Raw genomic sequence first — 20,052 nt, 5'->3', positions numbered from 1 at the left:
CCACCTTGGGCTCCTAAAGTGCTGGAATTACAGGCATGAGCCATCACGCCTGGCCCGATTCCCCAAACTCTTATTTATTGTGCAGTACCCAGCTCTGGGAACCTCTCCCCCAGAGGGCCTCTGTGCTTCTTCACAGTTGAGGGCTGCAATCCCGACAGACCCTTCACCCACCTTCTTGGATATTCGAAGACCTCTTAGTCCCTTCCTTATCTGTTATCTTACTTCCTCCAAGTTCTCTCCGAATCCCGGCCATTGTCTCTGCAACTGCAACTCCTGTTTGTGGTAATGGGGCCAGGAGCCTCTTGTCCCAGATTTCTGTACTGTCCTAAGGTCCCACAGTCCCCGGCCCAGATGGTCAGTGGGATTAAAAAAAAAAAACTCTCTGGCCAGGCACAGTGGCTCACGCCTGTAATCTCAGCACTTTGGGAGGCCGAGGTGGGTGGATCACTTGAGCTCAGTTCAAGACCAGCGTGGTCAACATGGTGAAACCCCATCTCTATTAAAAATACAAAAAAAAAAAAAAAAAAAAAGGCCAGGCGTGGGGGTTCATGCCTGTAATCCCAGCATTTTGGGAGGCCGAGGTCGGTGGATCACAAGGTCAGGAGATCCAGACCATGCTGGCTAACACGGTGAAACCCCGTGTCTACTAAAAATACAAAAAAAATTAGCTGGGAGTGGTGGCACGCACCTGTAGTCTCAGTTACTCGGGAGACTGAGGCACGAGAATCATTTGAACCCAGGAGGTGAATGTTGCAGTGAGCCGAGATCACGCCACTGCACTCTTGCCTGGGTGATAGAGCGAGACTCCATCTCAAAAAAAAAAAAATTAACTGTGAGTGGTGTCTGGTGTCTATCGTCCCAGTTACACAGGAGGCTGAGGCAGGAGAATCGCTTGAACCCAGGAGGTGGAGGTTGCAGTGAGCTGAGATCACGCCACCGCACTCCAGCCTGGGCGACAGAGCAAGAGTCTGTCTCAAAAAATAAAATAAAATAAAACCAGGCCTCCACCTCCATGGTTCCTACTGCTCTCCCAGGGAAGGGTCCCCAAATACCTCCCCTGCCACAGACCCCCCTGGCCCTCTTGCCCCCTCACTTCCTCTTGCTCACCACCTCCACCTTTCCTGATCCCAAGCTCCTCTTTGCCTCAAGGCCTTTGCCCAAGCTCTGCCTGCTTCCTGGAGCACCCGTTCCTCACTCCCAAGGTCTAGGGCAGGCTCTCAGCCTCAGCAGCGTTGATAGTTTGGGCTGAATGGTTCTCTGGGTGGGGACCATCCTGTGCATTGTAGGATTTTTGTTTTTGTTTTTGGTTGAGTTTTGTTTTGTTTTGTTTTGTTTTTAGACGGAGTCTCGCTCTGTCGCCCAGGCTGGAGTGCAGTGGCCGGATCTCAGCTCACTGCAAGCTCCGCCTCCCGGGTTCACGCCATTCTCCTGCCTCAGCCTCCTGAGTAGCTGGGACTACAAGCGCCCGCCACCTCGCTGGCTAGTTTTTTGTATTTTAAGTAGAGACGGGGTTTCACTGTGTTAGCCAGTATGGTCTCGATTTCCTGACCTCGTGATCCGCCCGTCTCAGCCTCCCAAAGTGCTGGGATTACAGGCTTGAGCCACCGCGCCTGGCCTTTTTTTTTTTTTTTTTTATGAGATGAAGTCTCGCTCTGTCTCCCAGGCTGGAGTGCAGTGGCACGATCTTGGCTCACTTGAACCTCCCGGGTTCAAGCGATTCTCCTACCTCAGCCTCCCGAGTAGCTGGGATTACAGGCACCTGCCATCGTGTCCGGCTAATTTTTGTATTTTTAGTAGAGATGGTGTTTCACCATGTTGGTCAGGCTGGTCTTGAACTCCTGACCTGAAGAAATCCACCCGCCTCAGCCTCCCAAAGTGCTGGAATTACAGGCGTGAGCCATGGCGCCCAGCTGCATTGTAGGATGTTAAAGGGCATCCCTGGCCCCCACCCATAGATGCAAGTAACACCCTCCCAAGTTGTGACAATTAAAAATGTTTCCAGGCTGGGCATGGTGGCTCACACCTGTAATCCCGGCACTTTGGGAGGTCGAAGGGGGAGGATTGCTTCAGCCCAGTAGGTCAAGACCAGCCTGGGCAACATAGGGGAACCTCCAGCTCTACAAAAATTTAATAATTAGCTGGGCATGGTGGCACATGCCTGTAGTCACAGCTACTTGGGAGGCTGAGACAGGAGGATCACTTGAGCCTGGTATGTCAAGGCTGCAGTGAGCCGAGATGACACAACTACATTCCAGCCTGGGCAGCAGAGCCATACTCTGACTCAAAAGGAAAAAAAAAAGTCTCTAGATGTTGCTAAGTGTCCCCAGGAGCAGGGCGGGCCCTCACTTCTGTGGCCCTGGCTTGCAGAAAAGCTAAAGCCGCTTTGCAACTACTAAGCTATTTCATCCCCACCAACAGCCCCGGTGAGGCCTAGGGTAATTAGTGGACTTTTTCAGGTTTTTTTGTCTTTTTTTGTGGTTTGTTTGGGGTTTTTTGTTTTGTTTTGTTTTGTTTTGTTTGAGATGGAGTCTTGCTCTGTTGCCCAGGCTGGAGTGCAATGGTGTGATCTCGGTTCATTGCAACCTCCACTTCCCAGGTTCAAGTGATTTCTCCTGCCTCAGCCTCCCAAGTAGCTGGAATTACAGGCACAAATCACCACACCCGACTAATTTTTATATTTTTTAGTAGCGAATGGGTTTCACCATGCTAGCCAGACTGGTCTCGAACTCCTGACCTCAGATGATCCGCCCGCCTCAGCCTCCCAAAGTGCTGAAATTACAGGCGTGAGCCATCGCACTGGCCAATGTTTGTATTTTTAGTAGAGATGGGGTTTCACCATGTTGGCCAGGCTGGTCACAAACTCCTGACCTCAGGTGATCCACCCGCCTCGGCCTCCCAAAGTTCTGGGATTACAGGCGTGAGCCACCGTGCTTGGCCCTAATTTTTTTTATATTTTGTAGAGATGGGGTCTCACCATGTTGCCCAGGCTGTTCTCAAACTCCTGGGCTCAAGTGATGCTCCCACCTCAGTCTCCCAAAATGCTTGGGTTACAGTCATGAACCACCATGCCAAGCCTGGTTAAAAGATTTTTTTCCAGGTCAAAGTGTGAGGGCAGAGTCTATCCAGGGCCACAGGGCCACCGAAGAATGAGGATGAGTGACTCCCATGCAGGGAAAGGTGTGGATCACTTGTTTTTTATTTGAGAAGGAGTCTTGCTCTTGTCACCCAGGCTGGAGTGCAATGGCACGATCTCAACTCACTGCAACCTCTGCCTCCCAGGTTCAAACGATTCTCCTGTCTCAGTCTCCTGAGTAGCTGGGATTACAGGCGCCCACCACCACACCTGGCTAATTTTTGTATTTTTGGTAGAGACAGGGTTTCGACATGTTGGTCAGGCTGGCCTTGTGATCCTGGCCTCATGATCCGCCCGCCTAGGCCTCCCAAAGTGCTGGGATTACAGGCGTGAGCCACCTCTCCTCGAGGCCTGGATGGGTTATAAAGCCACAAACAGAGGTGCTGAACAGAAATACATTTCCCATACAAAGGCTAGCATACAGACAGGAGATTAGATTGGCTACTATTGACTATGTCCTAAGGGGGTTGCTTAAACATTCTATTGTAAAGAGGTGACAGTCACAAGAGTCTCTATCTCCAACAACATTTAGTCTAGGCTTGAATGAAGACTAGGAAGTCTAGTTAATGTGGAATATCTCCCCACAAAGAAAGGTCAGGGGCTGGGCATGGGGTGGCTGCGTGGCTCCCAGTGGTGGTAATCCCAGCATTTAGGGAGGCTGAGATGGGGGCATCGCTGGAGGCCCAGGTGGGGCATTGCTTGAGCCCAGGAGGTCAAGGCTGCAGTGAGCTGTGATGGCGCCACTGCACTCCAGCCTGGGTGACAGAGTGAGATCAGGTCTCAAAAAAAAAAAAAGAAAGAAAAGAAAAAAGAAAAAAGGCTGGGTACGGTGGCTCACCCCTGTAATCCCAGCACTTTGGGAGGCCGAGGTGGGCAGACCACTTGAGGCCAGGAGTTCGAGACCAGCCTGGCCAACAGTGAAACCCCATCTCTACTAAAAATACAGAAGTTAGCTAGGTATGGTTGCAGGTGCCTGTAATCCCAGCTACTTGGGAGGCTGAGGCAAGAGAATCTCTTGAACCTGGAAGGCAGAGGTTGCAGTGGGCTGAGACTGTGACATTGCACTCCAGCCTTGGCAACAGAGCAAGACTCCATCTCAAAAAAAAAAAAAAAAAAATTAGCTAGGAGTGGTGGCAGGTGCCTGCAATCCCAAGTAGCTGGGATTACAGGCGCCCGCCAGCAAGCCCAACTAATTATTGTATTTTTAGTAGGGAGGAGCTTTCACCGTGTTGGCCAGGCTGGTCTCAAACTCCTGACCTCAGGTGATCCACCTGCCTCAGCATCCCAAAGTGCTGGGATTACAGACGTGACCCATAGCACCCGGTCTACAATTATCTTTTTAATGTCAGGGCCCTAGGAGCTGATCAAAAGGGGGTAGTGTTGGAGAGGGGGACTTTCTGTAGGAAGGGACCTGTCAGCAGAGCAGCAATTAGCCAGGCAAAGGAGGAGAAGGTGTAAAGGCCCTGTGGTGGGAATGCACTTGGAAGAGCGTTGGGGAGGCCACAGGAAGGCGTGAAGAGGAAATGACCATAAAGGTGTAATCAAGTCCTTTGTAGGTGTAAGGAGGGAGAGAAGGGGGAGGGGGAGATAGAGAAGGAGAAACAGGAAGAGGAGGGAGGAGGGAGAGAAGGGGGAGTAGGAGGGAGGAAGGGGAGGGGAGAACTGGTTGTATTCTAAGAGGGAAGGGGAGCCAGAGCCCCATTGTAATCATGTTGTAACATCGCCCCCTGGCGGCCCAGTGGGGAGCAGGCGGGAAGACGGGGCCGGTCCACTCTTGTGTCTACCCTCTGGTCCTCTTCACAGCTAGTGTAGCAGCCTAACCCCGGCCAACCGTAAGTCAGTGGCGTGTCCTCCCATCTCCCAACTCGGTTACCCCATCAACAGAATGGGAACCACAGGCTGCATGCGGTGGCTCACGTCTTTAATCCCAGCACCTTGGGAGGCCAAGGTGGGAGGATTGCTTGAGCTCAGGAGTTCAAGACCAGCCTGGGCAACATAGCGAGACTCTCTCAAAAAAACAAACAAAAAACTTAAAATGAGTCAGGCGCAGTGGCTCACGCCTGTAATCTCAGCACTTTGGGAAGCCGAGGTAGGCAGATCATCTGAGGTCAGGAGTTCGAGACCAGCCTGGCCAACATGGTGAAACCTCGTCTCTACTAAAAATACAAAAACTAGCTGGGCGTGATGGCGTGCGCCTGTAATCCCAGCTACTCAGGAGGCTGAGGCAGGAGAATCGCTTCAACCAAAGAGGCGGAGGTTGCAGTGAGCCAAGATCCTGCCATTGTGCTCCAGCTTGGGCAACACATACACACAAACTTAAGATTAAAAAATAATGGAAACAACATATCCCCAAATGATAGCCAAGCACTTCCTTTGCAGATGCGGTCTTTGGCACTTCCCACAGATGTGCCAGCTTGATTCCTACCAAGCCCTACCGAGCAGGAGTTAATACTCTCCCCATTTCACAGAGGGAGAAATTGAGGCACAGAGGGCAGCACGTGGGATGCAGGAACCCAGGATCCCTCGTCCTTTCTTGGGATCGACGGGATGGACCAGTCCCTGGAGGGGGTCCAACCCCTCCCAACGGACTCGGGAAGCCACGGCCAGGCTGGGCGGAACCGTGGGTGTCCCTGGCGCCCCAAGGTGCCAATTAAATATTCGTGGCCGTCTGGGGCCAGAGCTGTGGACCGCGGCATGGCCGAGCCAGGGCCGGAGCCCGGGCGTGCCTGGCGGGTGCTCGCTCTGTGCGGGGTGGCCGTGTTCCTGGCTGCAGCGGCGGCCGGCGGGGCCCTAGTAGCCTGGAATCTGGCCGCCTCGGCTGCTCGGGGATCTCGCTGCCCGGAGCCGGGGGCCAATGCCACGGCGCCGCCCGGGGACCCGCCGCCTGAGGTCGACGAGTTGCGGCGCCTGCTGGCAGAGGCTGCCGAGCGGGAGGAGGCCCTAGCCAGGCAGCTGGACCAGGCAGAAAGTATCCGGCGAGAGTTGGAGAAAGCATTAAAGGCCTGTGAAGGCCGCCAGGTAGGTGGGCCGGGTGGAGGGGGAGCTCGGGAATCCAGAATGTTGGGATAAGAGAGGGCCTGCCCACACATCCCCAGGATTCCCTCCCTGTGCCTCGGTTTCCCCAGTTCCTAGACTTGAGAAGGCATTGAGAATAGCGCCCTAATGCCTTCCAACCCTTAGATGTCAGTTCACCATGGAGTCTACCTTCTGATCAGAAAAGTGGATCACCTGAGGTCAGGAGTTTGAGACAAGCCTGGCCAACATGGCAAAACCCTGTCTCCACTAAAAATACAAAAATTAGCCTGGCGTGATAGTGAACGCCTGTAATCCCAGCTACTCAGGAGGCTGATGCAGGAGAATCGCTTGAACCCGGGAAGTGGAGGTTGCAGTGTTCTGAGATTGTGCCACTGCACTCCAGCCTGGGAGACAGAGCAAGACTCCATCTGAGAAAATAAAAAAGTCTCATTGTCCTTCGCTATTTGCCAGATAAATGGTGTCTGGAGAAACCCCAGACCACTGGAGGCCCTCCGCCATGTGCCCACTCAGCGCCACTCCAGCCAGTTTCCAGCAGCCCTATTTTGAGAGAGGAACACACATGTTACCTGTAATTAGGAGGCTAAAGTTGGCCTCTTGGGGGAGGTACCTGCTAGGTTCTCCTTTTCCTCTGACTAACCCTTCAGACTTTTTTTTTAACCCTTTCCAGCCCTGAGCCTTTCAAAAGAACTGTCCTCAAAATCCCAGCCATTTCCATTTATGGAGTGACTACTGTTTACCTCTGGGCACACCCCCCATTCCACCCCAACCTCCCAGCCCAGCCGAGGTAGTGCAACATCTGAATATTAAAAATCAAAATGCGGCCGGGCGCGGTGGCTCACGCCTGTAATTCTAGCACTTTCGGAAGCCAGGGTGAGTGTATTAGTTGAGGTCAAGTGTTCCAGACCAGCCTGGCCAACCTGGTGAAAACCCATCTCTACTAAAAAATACAAAAATTAGCCAGGTGTGATGGCACATGCTTGTAATCCCAGGCGGAGGTTGCAGTGAGCTGAGATCCCACCACTGCACTCCCGCCTGGCTGACAGAGCAAGACCCCATTTCAAAATAAATAAATAAATAAATAAAATCAATCCAAATAAATCCCTACCCCTTTTCTGCCCCCACCAAGAGAAGGGACTGGGGCAGTCGAGGTTAAGAGCAGCCTACTCTGAGTTCAAATTCTGGCTCTGCCCCCTTACTGTAAGATACACTGAGGAAGCCGGACCAGTCATTTTGCAGAATGTCCAGAGGAAACCTACACATACCCCAGAAATTCAATCGTTGTCAACCATCAAATTGCCCCCTGTTGGTTTTTGTTGTTGCTTGGTTTTGTGTTGTTTAGTTTTGTTTTGAGACGGAGTCATGCTCTGTTGCCCAGGCTGGAGTGCAGTGGCGCGATAGCTCACTACAACCTCCACCTCCTAGGTTCAAGCGATTCTCCTGTCTCAGTCTCCTAAGGAGCTGGGATTACAGGCGCCCACCACCACACCTGGCTATTTTTTTTTTTTTTTTTTTTTTTTTAGGAGAGGTGGGTTTTTCACCATGTTGGCCAGGCTAGTCTCAAACTCCTGGCCTCAAGTGATCTGCCCGCCTCGGCCTCCCAAAGTGTTGAGATTACAGGTGTGAGCCACGACGCCCGGCTCACTGTGTTGGTTTGAAATCCCGTCAGTGAGTCCCAGATGGAGCTGAAAGTGGAACTTGAATCTGACAGCAGAGCTAAGCACTCTCCACTATCCAGTGGCTTAGGGTTGGTGGCACTGGACCTGGGTAGAGATCTCCCCCAGGCAGGCAGCTGTCACCACTCGGTGCCCCAGGCTTCAGAAGCCACTTCTGTGTTTTACAACTACAAGGCCCCAAAGGACGTTCCACACAGCTGAGGACACAGGGCTGCAGGTGGCTTCTCACTCTCCCCAAAAGGGCCAGGCCGATTCACTCCTCCCCTCCTCCGCCTACACCCCCTCCCACTTCCCCTCCACTCTTCAGAGCCGGCTTCAGACCCAACTAACGACACTGAAGATTGAGATGGACGAAGCCAAGGCACAGGAGACCCAGATGGGGGCCGAGAACGGGGCACTGACAGGTGCGTTGTGGTATAAGGGAGTGGGCAGGGATAGAGGTGGGAGGAGCCTAGGTGAATCCTAGTTATCCAAACCAGCATAATTGCAAACGTAATGCAAATAACACAGAAATAAACGCAAAAACTTATGAAACGAATGCAAACAACATGCAGAGGCCATGCAAATGTCACAAAAACAACGCAAACATTACAAAACATGCAAACGCCTTGTAAACGACTCACAAAAGCAATGCAAACCTATGAAAAGCTATGCAAATGGCACGTGGAAGCCATGCAATGGTACGCACAAATTTAATTCAAATAAAGGAAAGCGTGCAAACGGCATGCAGACTATCAACTTGGATTCCGGCGTGCGTGGGGCGGGTGGGCGCCGGCTCTCCAGCCTGACCCCGACCCCTGCGCCCGCAGAGGCCCTGGCGCGCTGGGAGGCGGCGGCCACGGAGTCTGCGCGGCGGCTGGACGAGGCTCTGCGGCGCGCAGGCGTGGCGGAGGCTGAGGGCGAAGCCTGTGCGGCCCGGGAGGCTGTGTTGCGCGAACGCTTGTGAGTGAGGGGCGGGCCCGAGGGCGGGGGCGGATGGACGGGGAGGGCGCGACCAATGGCTGCGCAGGGCTACATTCTTTAAGCCAATCATTAATTTGGGCGTGGCATTGTGGGCGGGGCATTGTTATTTAATAGGAGGTTCCTGGAGTTGGAACCTAAAGATGGAGAGGAGAGCGGTCTCTTTTGGGATTCCAGGCTGGGGCGAACATTCTAGAAACTTAGGTCTCCAGGATCCAGCGTCGGTGGGAGCCCCGAGAGGGACGGGGAACGGAAGAGGAGGGTGCAAAGAAAAGGAAGTATCGAGGGAGAGGCTGGTGGTCTGGAGATAGAGCTTCTGGGGATGTAGCTGGGAGTCTCTAGGGAGGCGTCCCGGTAATGACTGGTGGTGGCGAACGGATGCCGGATCCTGGAGAGCGGGAACCCTGGGAGATGGGGATCTCTGGGGATGGAGTTCCCAGCAAAGGGAAGCTCGGGCGGATGAGGGCTGGCGATGTCTGGGGACAGGGGACCAGAGGCTGACAGCCCCCTTCCCCCTTCCCGGCAGTAACGCCCTGGCAGCCGAGATGAGCCCCCAGCGCAGATCGCCTCGGCCGCGTCCCCGTTCGGGGTCCCGACCCCGGCCCAGCCCTCGCTCGCGCTCTCGCTCCGGACCCTCCGGGGGCTGCCGGCGGCCGGCGCGGCGCGCACGAGGGTGAGTCGACCCCCAGCCGGAAGGGGGCTTCAGCCAGGAGGACAGACATGGTGGGGGGGTGTCTGCGGGGACGTGTATAGAGGCGCCCCCACGCTGGATGCGACGCTCACCTTTAGACCGTGGAGACGCCCTGAACGGAAACTTCACAGAAAGGAGCCTCAGCCCTCTCTCCCCGACCATGTAAAGTGCTTATTCTACAGACAGGGAAACTGAGGCCCAAGTGATCATGCAGTGAGCTAGTGCTTAGCTGGGATTTGAAGTCCCCTTTAACAACAATGTTACCGACATCCCACAGATACGAAGACTGGAGGTCTAGCCCTGGCTCAGGAGTAACCGGAAAGGGTCACTCTCCCTCTCTGGGTCTCAGTTTACCCTATCTGTAAAATGGGTGATTGGAGTCTTGATAGGGAGTTGATTTGAAAACAAAAGCTGACAAAGGTGGCACAATAGGAAAACCGCAAATCCCTCACCCTGTGAGAAGGGTACAAAACTCCCAGATGGAATTTAAACAAAAAGAACCAAGTAACATGTTTGTTTTTGGTTTGGTTTTGAGATGGAGTTTTGCTCTTGTTGCCCAGGCTGGAGTGCAGTGGCACAATTTGGGCTCACTACAACCTTCATCTCCCAGGTTCAAGCAATTCTTCTGCATCAATCTCCCAGGTACCTGGGATTACAGGCCCCCACCACTACGCCCAGCTAATTTTTATATTTTTAGTAGAGATGGGGGTTACACCATGTTGCCCAGGCTAGTTTTGAACTCCTGAGCTTAGGTGATCCTCCTGCCTCAGCCTCCCAAAGTGCTGGGATTACAGGCATGAGCCACTGCTCACGGCCCATGTTTTTAACCTACACTGCAACAAAGGTGACTTATGCCTGAGATGGAGCAATGGTTCAATATTCCCAAGTCTGTTAATTGCTATACTAATAGATCAAATGAGGAAATTTATAAATTGTAGAGAAAAAAACACATCAAAATCAGTGCCAAGGTGAGGACGTCCACTGTCAAGTAGTTTTTCCTCTGGGAGTACTAGCCAATGCAATCACACAAGAAAAATAAAAGCTACAACTAAAAGGAAGAGAATCTATAGGTTGAATCACAAGAAAGTGCTGTTTATATGGGTAAAAAACATTGAAATATGGACAATTTTATATTGCTCAATTTCACATGAATGTATTAGTGGGTTTTCTTGGTTTTCTAACCTTTAAACATTTTTAGCTTGTTATCTAAATTTAACCTTTATGTTTGGCATAACTTCAGACTTACAGAAAAATTGGTAGATTATTCTCCAACTTCTGAACAACACGAAGGTTATGGACGCCAGTCCCCCATGCAGTTGAAAATTCACACATAACTTTGACTCCTCCAGACTCAAGGCTGACCAGGTGTGGTGGCTCATGCCTGTAATCCCAACATTTTGGAGGCCATGGCAAGAGAATCACTTAAGCCCAGGAGTTTGGGACCAGCCTGGGCACCACAGCAAGAACCTGTCTCTACAAAGAATATCAATAATTCGCTGAGCATGGTGACATGCATCTGTAGCCCCAGCTACTTGGGAGGCTGAGGCAGGTGGATCACATGAGCCCAGGATGTCAAGTTTGCAGTGAGCCATGATCACACCACTGCACGTCAGTGGTCTGAGTGACAGAGCAAGACCCTGTCTCAAAAATTAAAAATGAAAAATTAGGCCGGGCGCGGTGGCTCATGCCTGTAATCCCAGCACTTTGGGAGGCCGAGACGGGCAGATCACGAGGTCAGGAGATAGAGACCACCCTGGCTAACACGGTGAAACCCCGTCTTTACTACACAATACAAAATTCTAGCCAGGCCAGGTGGCGGGCGCCTGTAGTCCCAGCTATTCGGGAGGCTGAGGCAGGAGAATGGTGTGAACCCGGGAAGCGGAGCTTGCAGTGAGTGGAGATCACACCAGTGCACTCCAGCCTGGGCGACAGAGCAAGACTCCGTCTCAGAAAAAAAAAAAAAAAAGAAAGAAAAATTAAAGTTAGAAAAAAATTATTAAGAAAATCATGCTGGGCACGGTGGTTCATGCCTGTAAGTCCAACACTTTGGGAGGCTAAGGCGGGAGGATCTCTTGAGCCCTGAAGTTCAAGACCAGTCTAGGCAACATAGGGAGACCCTGTCTCTACAAATAATTGTTTTAAAATTCTTTGGGAGGCTGAGGCGGGTGGATCACTTGAGCTCAGGTGTTTGAGACCAGCCTGGGCAACATGGTGAAACCCATTCTCTACCAAAACACTAAAAATTAGCTGGGCATGGTGACATGCACCTGTGGTCCCATCTACTCAGGAGACTGAGGTGGGAAGATCACTTGAGCCTGAGAGGCAGAGGCTGCAGTGAGCCAAGATCATGCTACTGCACTCCAGCCTGGGTGACTGGAGCAAAACACCTTCAAGAAAAGAAAGAAAGAGAGAGAGAGGGAAAGAAAGAAAGAAGGAAGGAAGGGAGGGAGGGAGGGAGGGAGGGAAAGAGAGAAGAAAGTAGCCAGGCTTGGTGGCATGCACCTGTGGTCCCAGCTACTTGGGAGGCTGAAGCAGGAGGATCACTTAAGCCCAGGAGGTGGAAGCTGCAATGAGCCGTGATCATGCCACTGCACTCCAGACTAGGTGACTGAGTGAGACCCTGTCTCAAAAAGAAAGGAAAGAAAGAAAGAAAGAAAGAAAGAAAGAAAGAAAGAAAGAAAGAAAGAAAGAAAGAAAGAAAGAAAGAGAGGGAGGGAGGGAGGGAAGGAAGGAAGGAAGCAAAAGAAAGAAAGAGAAAGAAGGAAGAGAAAGAAAGAAAGAAGGAAAGAGAAAGAAGGAAGGAAGGAAAGAAGGAAGGAAGGAAGGAAAAAGAAAAAAGAGGCAGGGCACGGTGGCTCACGCCTGTAATCCCAGCACTTTGGGAGGCCGAGGCAGGTGGATCACAAGGTCAGGAGTTCAAGACCAGCCTGGCCAAGATGGTGAAGCCCGTCTCTACTAAAAATACAAAAAAATTAGCTGGGCGTAGTTTTTTGTATTTTTTAGTAAAGACGGGGTTTCACCATGTTGGCCAGGCTGGTCTCGAATTCCTGACCTCATGATCCACCCTCCTTGGCCTCCCAAAGTTCTAGAATTACAGGCGTGAGCCACAGTGCCCGGTCCCCCCGCTTTTTTTTTTTTTTTTTTAAATGCAGGGCTTGGGGAGGTGACTTTTATCCAAATATCACTGAAGGAGACACTGGTCACAGCCTCCCTCTCTGGGGAGCAAACCAGGGCTCTGGTAATTGGCGGGGGACATACTCTCATGTTTCTCCATGTACCCTTTGTAAAAATTGCATTTTTAAAAACCATGAACATGTATTACTTATTAAAAATTAAAAATAGTTTTTAAAAGTGTCTGGGCTGAGTGTGGTGGCTCGTATCTATAATCCCAGCACACTGGGAGGCTGAAGCAGGAGGATCACTTGAGCCAAGGAGCCAGAGACAAGTCTGAATAATGTAGGGAGACCACTATCTTTACGAAAAGTTTTAAAATTAGCCAGGTGTAGTGGTGCGCACCTGTAGTCCCAGCTACTTGGGAGGCTGAGGCAGGAGAATCGCTTGAACCCTGGAGATAGAGGTTGCAGTAAACCAAGATCACGCCACTGCACTCCAGCCTGGGCGACAGAGTGAGACCCTGTCTCGAAAACTAAATAAATAGGCTGGGCACGGTGGCTCACACCTGTAATCCCAGCACCTTGGGAGGCCGAGGCAGGTGGATCATCTGAGGTCAAGAGTTTGAGACCAGCTGGTCAACATGGTGAAACCCCATCTCTACTAAAAACACAAAAATTAGCGGGGTGAGGTGGTGAGCGCCTGTAATCCCAGCTGCTCGGGAGGATGAGGCAAGAGAATCACTTGAACCTGGGAGGCAGAGGTTGTAGTAAGCCCAGATTGTGCCACTGCACTCCAGCCTGGGTGACAGAGCAAGACTCCATTTCAAAAAAATAAGTAAATACAAATAAAAATTAGTTGGGCGTGGTGGTGCACACCTGTAATTCCAGCTACACAGGAGGTTGTGCCAGGAGAATTGCTTAGAGAACCCTGAAGGTGGAGGTTACAGTGAGCCGAGGTCATAGCCACTGCACTCCAGTCTGGGCGACAGAGTGAGACCCCTGACTCAAAAACTAAGTAAATAAAAATAAATTTAAAACATTCCTAAGAGGCTGGTGTAGAGAGGGGATTGGAAGCTCTTGGAACTCTGTCAGAGTTCCACCCCCTTTAGCCAGTCCTGCTCATGATCCTCCCACACACCTGGGGTTTGTAGGTGCCTGATCAGGACCTTCACCTGAGAGGGGGCTCACCTGGAGGCTCTGCCTATGGGGAAACTGAGGCTGCGGGAAGAGGAGATCTAGCTGTTGTGTTCCGCTAATGGCCACCAGGGGCCGCCCCAGCCAGCAGATCCGGTTGCCGCCTCCTGAGGGCCCAGAGTTTTGAGAGTCGGACAGGGTGGGTCTGAAACCCCCTCCCCCGGCCCTGGCGTCAATCCAGAAGCCGGCAGGAAATGGTTCCTCCTTCTGGAGTCAGCCAGAGCTGGAAGCCTGGAGACTGGCCTCGCTCCAGCCAGGACCCTAGGGACTCAAGACCCCCTCACCACAGGACTGTGTGGTCCAAGAACTGGCCCATGTAAAGGGCAGGGCACAGGGCTGTCCACAGGAACTAAGTCATTGTCACCATTATGCATTTATTTATTTCCCCTGCTGGCTCCATCTTGGCCATACCTGAGGGACTCCTGAACATGAGTTCTGAGCCAGCCGTGGTGGCTCACTCCTGTAATCCCAACACTTTGGGAGGCCAAGGCGTGCTGATCACTTGAGATCAGGAGTTCGAGACCAGCCCGGCCAACATGGTGAAACCCCGTCTCTACTAAAAATACAAAAAATTAGCTGGGTGTGGTGGTAGGCGTCTGTAATCCCAACTACTCAGGAGGCTGAGGCTGGAGAATTGCTCGAACCCGGGAGACAGAGGTTTCAGTGAGCTGAGATCGCGCCACTGTACTCCAGCCTGGGTGACAGAGCAAGACTCCGTCTCCAAAAAAAAAAAAAAATCAGTTCTGGGGATGGAGGGTGACAGGGAGCCGTGGCAGATGTGTGAGTAGGAGGGGCACAAGTAGAATTAGTGTCAAAGAATGTTGGGAAGCGGGGAATTTGAGGCTGGAGGCTTTGAACCCCAGGGAAGTCATAAGACAGAGAGTCGGTGAGTATTCGAGGTGACTTGAGAAGGACAGGCCGAGAACTAGGTCTGCATTGAGGCTCCCCAGATGCCCAGAGAGGCAAACAGCACTTCTCAGTGACAACTGCCTCCCACCCTACAGAGCCAGCCACTGAGCTGTCCTTGTTCTATCTCCCTGTCTCCACCTGTCTAATGATCCCTCTTGGTTTCTGTTGGTCATCTCTCTCTCTCTCTCTCTTTTCTTTCTTTCTTTTTTTTTTTTTTTGAGACAGAGTTTCACTCTTTTTGCCCAGGCTGGAATGCATTGGTGCGATTTCGGCTCACTGCGACCTCCACACCCGAGTTCAAGTGATTCTCCTGCCTCAGCCTCCTGAGTAACTGGGATTACAGGTGTGCACAACCACACCCGGCAAATTTTTGTATTTTTTTTAGTAGAGATGGGGTTTCACCTTGCTGGCCAGGCTGGTCTTGAACCCCTGACTTTGTGATCTGCCCGCCTCGGCCTCCCAAAGTGCTGGGATTACAGGTGTGAGTCACCGCACCCTGCCAATTTTTGTATTTTTAGTAGAGACAGGATTTCACCATGTTGGGCCAGGCTGGTTTCGAACTCCTGACCTCAAGCGATTCACCTGTGTCGGCCTCCCAAAGTGCTGGGATTACAGGCGTGAGCAACAGCACCTGGCCTCTGCTGGTCATCTCTCTAAGTGTCTTTCTGTCTCTGGTTATCTCTGTCTGTCTACCCCTGTCTCCAGGGTACCATCCTGGGTAATCCCTACCCATGGCCACACTGCAGCTCCCCTCCCATAGCTGGAGGAATAGGGGTAGGGGACAAAAATGGAAAGTCCATAGTAGCCATGGCAGGAGGGGACATGGGCTAGCTGCAACCTGACCTTTCCAGCCCCCCAATCACAGGCAAGGAAGTGGGTCCCTGTTTTTCTTTTGCTATTTATTTTATTTTTATGTTTTATTTATTTATTTATTTTTTTGAGACGGAGTCTTGCTCTATCACCCAGGCTGGAGTGCAGTGGCCGGATCTCAGCTCACTGCAAGCTCCGCCTCCTGGGTGCACGCCATTCTCCTGCCTCAGCCTCCCGAGTAGCTGGGACTACAGGCGCCCGCCATCTCGCCCGGCTAGTTTTTTGTATTTTTTAGTAGAGTGGGGTTTCACCAGGTTAGCCAGGATGGTCTCGATCTCCTGACCTCGTGATCCGCCCGTCTCGGCCTCCCAAAGTGCTGGGATTACAGGCTTGAGCCACCGCGTCCGGCCTTTTTATTTATTTTTTATTTTTTGAGATGGAGTTTTGCTCATGTTGCCCTGGCTGGAGTGCAATGGTGCAATCTCAGCTAACTGCAACCTCCATCTCCTGGGTTCAAGCGATTCTCCTGCCTCCTCCCCAGTATCTTGGATTACATGCATGCGCCACCACACCTGGCTAACTTTGTATTTTTAGTAGAGGTGTTGGTCACGGTGGTCTCGAACTCCTGGCCTCAGGTGATCCACCCACCTCAGCCTCCCAAAGTGCTGGGATTACAGGCGTGAGCCACTGTGCCCGGCCTAGGTCCCTATTTTTCAACAGGGAATACAGAGTCCCAGAGATCACAGGTTTCCCCCACCCCACAGAAGGACTCTCTTTGCCGCCTCTGTCACCTCCAAAAGCACAAAACTTAATTTCACTTCCATTAACCAAAAACCAAACACGTGCACGTAAAAGTGGAGGGTTGGCCGGGTGCAGTGGCTCATGCCTATAAAGCCAGCATTTTGGGAGGCCGAGGCGAGAGGATCACTTGAGGTCAGGAGTTCAAGCCCAGCCTGGCCAATACGGTGAAACCCAGTCTCTATTAAAAATACAAAAATTGGCCGGGCGCGGTGGCTCAAGCCTGTAATCCCAGCACTTTGGGAGGCCGAGATGGGCGGATCACGAGGTCAGGAGATCGAGACCATCCTGGCTAACACATGAAACCCCGTCTCTACTAAAAAAATACAAAAAACTAGCCAGGCGAGGTGACGGGCACCTGTAGTCCCAGCTACTCGGGAGGCTGAGGCAGGAGAATGGCATGAACCCGGGAGGTGGAGCTTGCAGTTAGCTGAGATCCCGCCACTGCACTCCAGCCTGGGCGACAGAGCGAGACTCCGTCTCAAAAAAAAAAAAGCAAAAAACAAAAAAAACAAAACAAACAAACAAACAAAATACAAAAATTAACCGGGGGTGGTAGTGTGTACCTGTAGTCCCAGCTACTCAGGAGGCTGAGCCAGAATTGCTCTAACCTGAGAGACAGAGGTTGCAGTGAGCCGAAATGGCGCCACTGCACTCTAGCCTGGGCGAAAGAGCGAGACTCCGTATCAAAAAAAAAAAAAAGAGAGAAAGAAAGTCAGGCGCGGTGGCTCACGCCTGTAATCCCAGTACTTTGGGAGGCTGAGGCAGGCGGATCATGAGGTCAGGAGATCAAGACCATCTTGGCTAACACGGTGAAACACCATCTCTATTATAGGCACAAAAAACTAGACAGGCGAGGTGGCGGGCGCCTGTAGTCCCAGCTACTCAGGAGGCTGAGGCAGGAGAATGGCATGAACCCGGGAGGTGGAGGTTGCAGTGAACCGAGATTGTGCCACTGCACTCCAGCCTGGGCAACAGTGCAAGAATCTGTCTCCAAAAAAAAAAAAAAAAAATAGTGGAGGGTTTTCTGAACTTCACCGAAATCTTTCTTCACCAGAAATATCACTTCCTCAAGGACCTTCCTGAAGTTCTGAGTGATTTTTTTTTTTTAACTCGTGTCTCTATGAGGACTTCAGTGTCAGTTTTCAGGGAGTGACTCGGAGCTGACTTCCTCATGACAGTTTTTCCTTCTCCACTCAAACAAACAAATGAAACCAAATCAATTGTTTTCTGTTTAGAAAAACAAAAGGGTTTAAAAAGCAAGCCTGATTGTCTGATGCCCCTCCAAGGGAATTTGAAGGGATTCATTTGCAAAATTTCCTGTGAACATGACAAATTGTTTTCAGGAAAAAACCCAACACTCACGTCAGGGCCGATGCATTTGACTTCATGTAGATTCTCCATCAGGCGCTCACGTTCTCCCTCCAGATTTTTCTGGCCAAGGACACAAACAGAACATTTTCATAAAGTCCATGTTGGAGATTTCAGACCTTGCAGGCAAGTATGTCAATGAAAACAACCTCTTTGAAGGACAAATTGGTGACAACTATCAAAATGTAAAAATGTGCCCGCTTTGAGACCCAGTAATTTCATTCATTTCTGGAAATTTGATTTTCTTTTTTTCTTCATTTTTTTTTTGAGACCATCTCACGCTGTCACCCAGGCTGGAGTGCAGTGGTGTGATCTCGGCTCACTGCAACCTCTGCCTCCTGGATTCAAGCAATTCTCCTGCCTCAGTCTCCCAAGTAGCTGGGATTACAGGCGCCCACCACCACGCCCGGCTAATTTTTGTATTTTTTATAGAGACGGGATTTCAACACGTTGCTCAGGCTTGTCTTGAACTCTTGGACTCAAGCGATCCGCCTGCCTTGGCTTCCCAAAGCGCTTTGCATTACAGATGTGAGCCACTGCACATAGCCAGGAAATTTGATTTTAAATCTTCTTTTATTTACTGAAACAAAAAACTCAGCAACAATCTCAGTGCCCATGCGTAATTTTATTGTAATGTATCTGGTGAAAACCTAAACAGCCGGCCAAAGGAGTCAGTGAATCTCAAAGACATAATACTGTGCAAAAAGAGGAAAGTCTATCTTTACCTTTTTTTTTTTGAGATGGAGTCTTGCTTTGTTGCCCAGGTTGGAGTGCAATGGCACGATCTCCGCTCACTGCAACCTCCGCCTCCCGGGTTCAAGCGATTCTTCTGTTCTCAGCCTCCTGTGTAGGTGGGAGTACAGGCACCCACCACCACATCCAGCTAATTTTTGTATTTTTAGTAGAGATGGGGTTTCACCACATTGGCCAGGCTGGTCTCGAACTCCTGACCTCGTGATCCACCCGCCTCAACCTCCCAAAGTGCTGGGATTACGGGTGTGAGCCCCTGCGCCCGGCCTACCTTTTTTGTTAGGGGGGAAAAAAAAAATCAGGCCTGGCGCAGGGGCTCACACCTGTAATCCCAGCACTTTGGGAGGCTGAGGTGGGTGGATCATGAGGTCAGGAGTTCAAGACCAACATGGTGGAACCCTGTCTCTACTAAAAATACAAAAAATTAGCCGGGCATGGTGGCGTGTTCCTGTAGTCCCGGCTACTCAGGAGGCTGAGGCAGGAGAATCGCTTGAACCCGGGAGGCGGAGGTTGCGGTGAGCCGAGATGGCGCCACTGCACTCCAGCCTGGGCGACAGTACCAGATTCTGTCTCAAAAAAGAAAACTGGCTATGTTGTCTTCACTTGATTTTTGTTCTGTGTTTGTTTTTGGGGGGTTTTTTTTTGAACAGGCTCTCAAACTTGGGGCTCAGCGATTGATTCTCCCACCTCTGGCTCCCTAATTGCTGGGATTACAGGTGTGATCCACTGCGCCTGGTTATCTCCACTTCGGACAGGAGAAAACTGAGGCCCAGGGAGGGAAAGTCACTTCTCCAAGGCCACAAAAGCTGGTAGGTGACACAGTCAGAACTCAACTCCAAAACTCTAAATTGTAATGCTGGGTTCACTCAGACTATGTTGCCCCCATTACGGAGGATGTTCTCCTCCTGCCCAGCTCTGGGGGGCTCTGGGTGGGGCTGGCCAACCTGGAGAAATGACTGGTTGGGCATCCATGGCAACCCCCAGCCCTCCTTCCCCCACTAGCAGCCGCCGACGACGCCGCTGGGAAGGGTCCGGAATCAGAATCAGGAACCACCGGGTAGCTGCAAAGGTCAAAGGTCAGACATGGGTTTCCTGCCCACCCCTGGGAACTTCCTTCTTCTCAACTCTACTCTTGCCTCACTGAGCACCACCCTGGAATACCCCTCTGCTCTGTCAACGACCCCTCCCCACTCTGTTACCCTGGCTAATGGGAGGACGGGTCTGCACGCCCCAGCCTTCACACTCCCCTACAGAGAACAGCAATTGCACGATTGTGACCTGTCCGGAGTCCAGTCTCCTTTCCAGCTCCCTGCTCCTGTCCCTCTAGCCCACCCTGACTCCACGGGGTGGGAGGGTACCTGTCCCAGTCTGTCTCCCAAGACTGGGAGTTGCTTGTGGCTGGGCTTGGGACTGATGCATCTTGGAGGGGCCTGGCATCACCCAGCGTGGAGCAAACAAAGAAGGGACTCCAGGGAGCGTTTTGCTGGAGCTCCTGATTCTGGGAGATAGGCAGGACACACAGAATCCTTTGCTTCCTGGTCCCCAAGACCCCTCCGGGCCCAACTGTGGGGGTGACCCACAGCGACGCCAGAAAATTCCCATGGTTTTTTGGTT

At 51.7% G+C, this 20,052-nt stretch overlaps 2 protein-coding genes across 3 annotated transcripts in view; both read left to right on the top strand.

Moving 5' to 3' along the window:
- The first annotated feature begins 5,718 nt into the window (after positions 1–5,718).
- CCDC194 (coiled-coil domain containing 194) lies at positions 5,719–10,955 on the top strand. Of its 2 annotated transcripts, XM_077978309.1 has the most exons (5): positions 5,719–6,151; positions 8,150–8,246; positions 8,652–8,784; positions 9,329–9,475; positions 10,734–10,955. In XM_077978309.1, exons 1-5 carry the CDS (start codon positions 5,828–5,830, stop codon positions 10,825–10,827), a joined length of 795 nt encoding a protein of 264 aa, XP_077834435.1. In that variant the 5' UTR covers positions 5,719–5,827; the 3' UTR covers positions 10,828–10,955. The 2 variants fall into 2 exon arrangements, with proteins under 2 accessions (XP_077834435.1, XP_077834436.1); XM_077978310.1 differs by lacking the exon at positions 10,734–10,955 and having other exon boundaries at positions 9,329–9,605.
- Positions 10,956–19,443: 8,488 nt separating this feature from the next.
- The window catches only part of PLVAP (plasmalemma vesicle associated protein), a 30,341-nt gene continuing 29,732 nt past the window's right edge, over positions 19,444–20,052 (top strand). The window contains exon 1 of the mRNA XM_077978302.1: positions 19,444–19,514. The gene's annotated coding sequence lies outside the window, so the exon portion shown is untranslated. The remainder of the gene's footprint in view (positions 19,515–20,052) is intronic.

This window comes from Macaca mulatta, chromosome 19 (genome assembly GCF_049350105.2).
Source record: "Macaca mulatta isolate MMU2019108-1 chromosome 19, T2T-MMU8v2.0, whole genome shotgun sequence".
NCBI classification, from domain to species: Eukaryota; Metazoa; Chordata; class Mammalia; order Primates; family Cercopithecidae; genus Macaca; species Macaca mulatta.
Note: the sequence above shows the minus strand (reverse complement) of the source record. Positions and strands in the feature narration are given on the sequence as shown.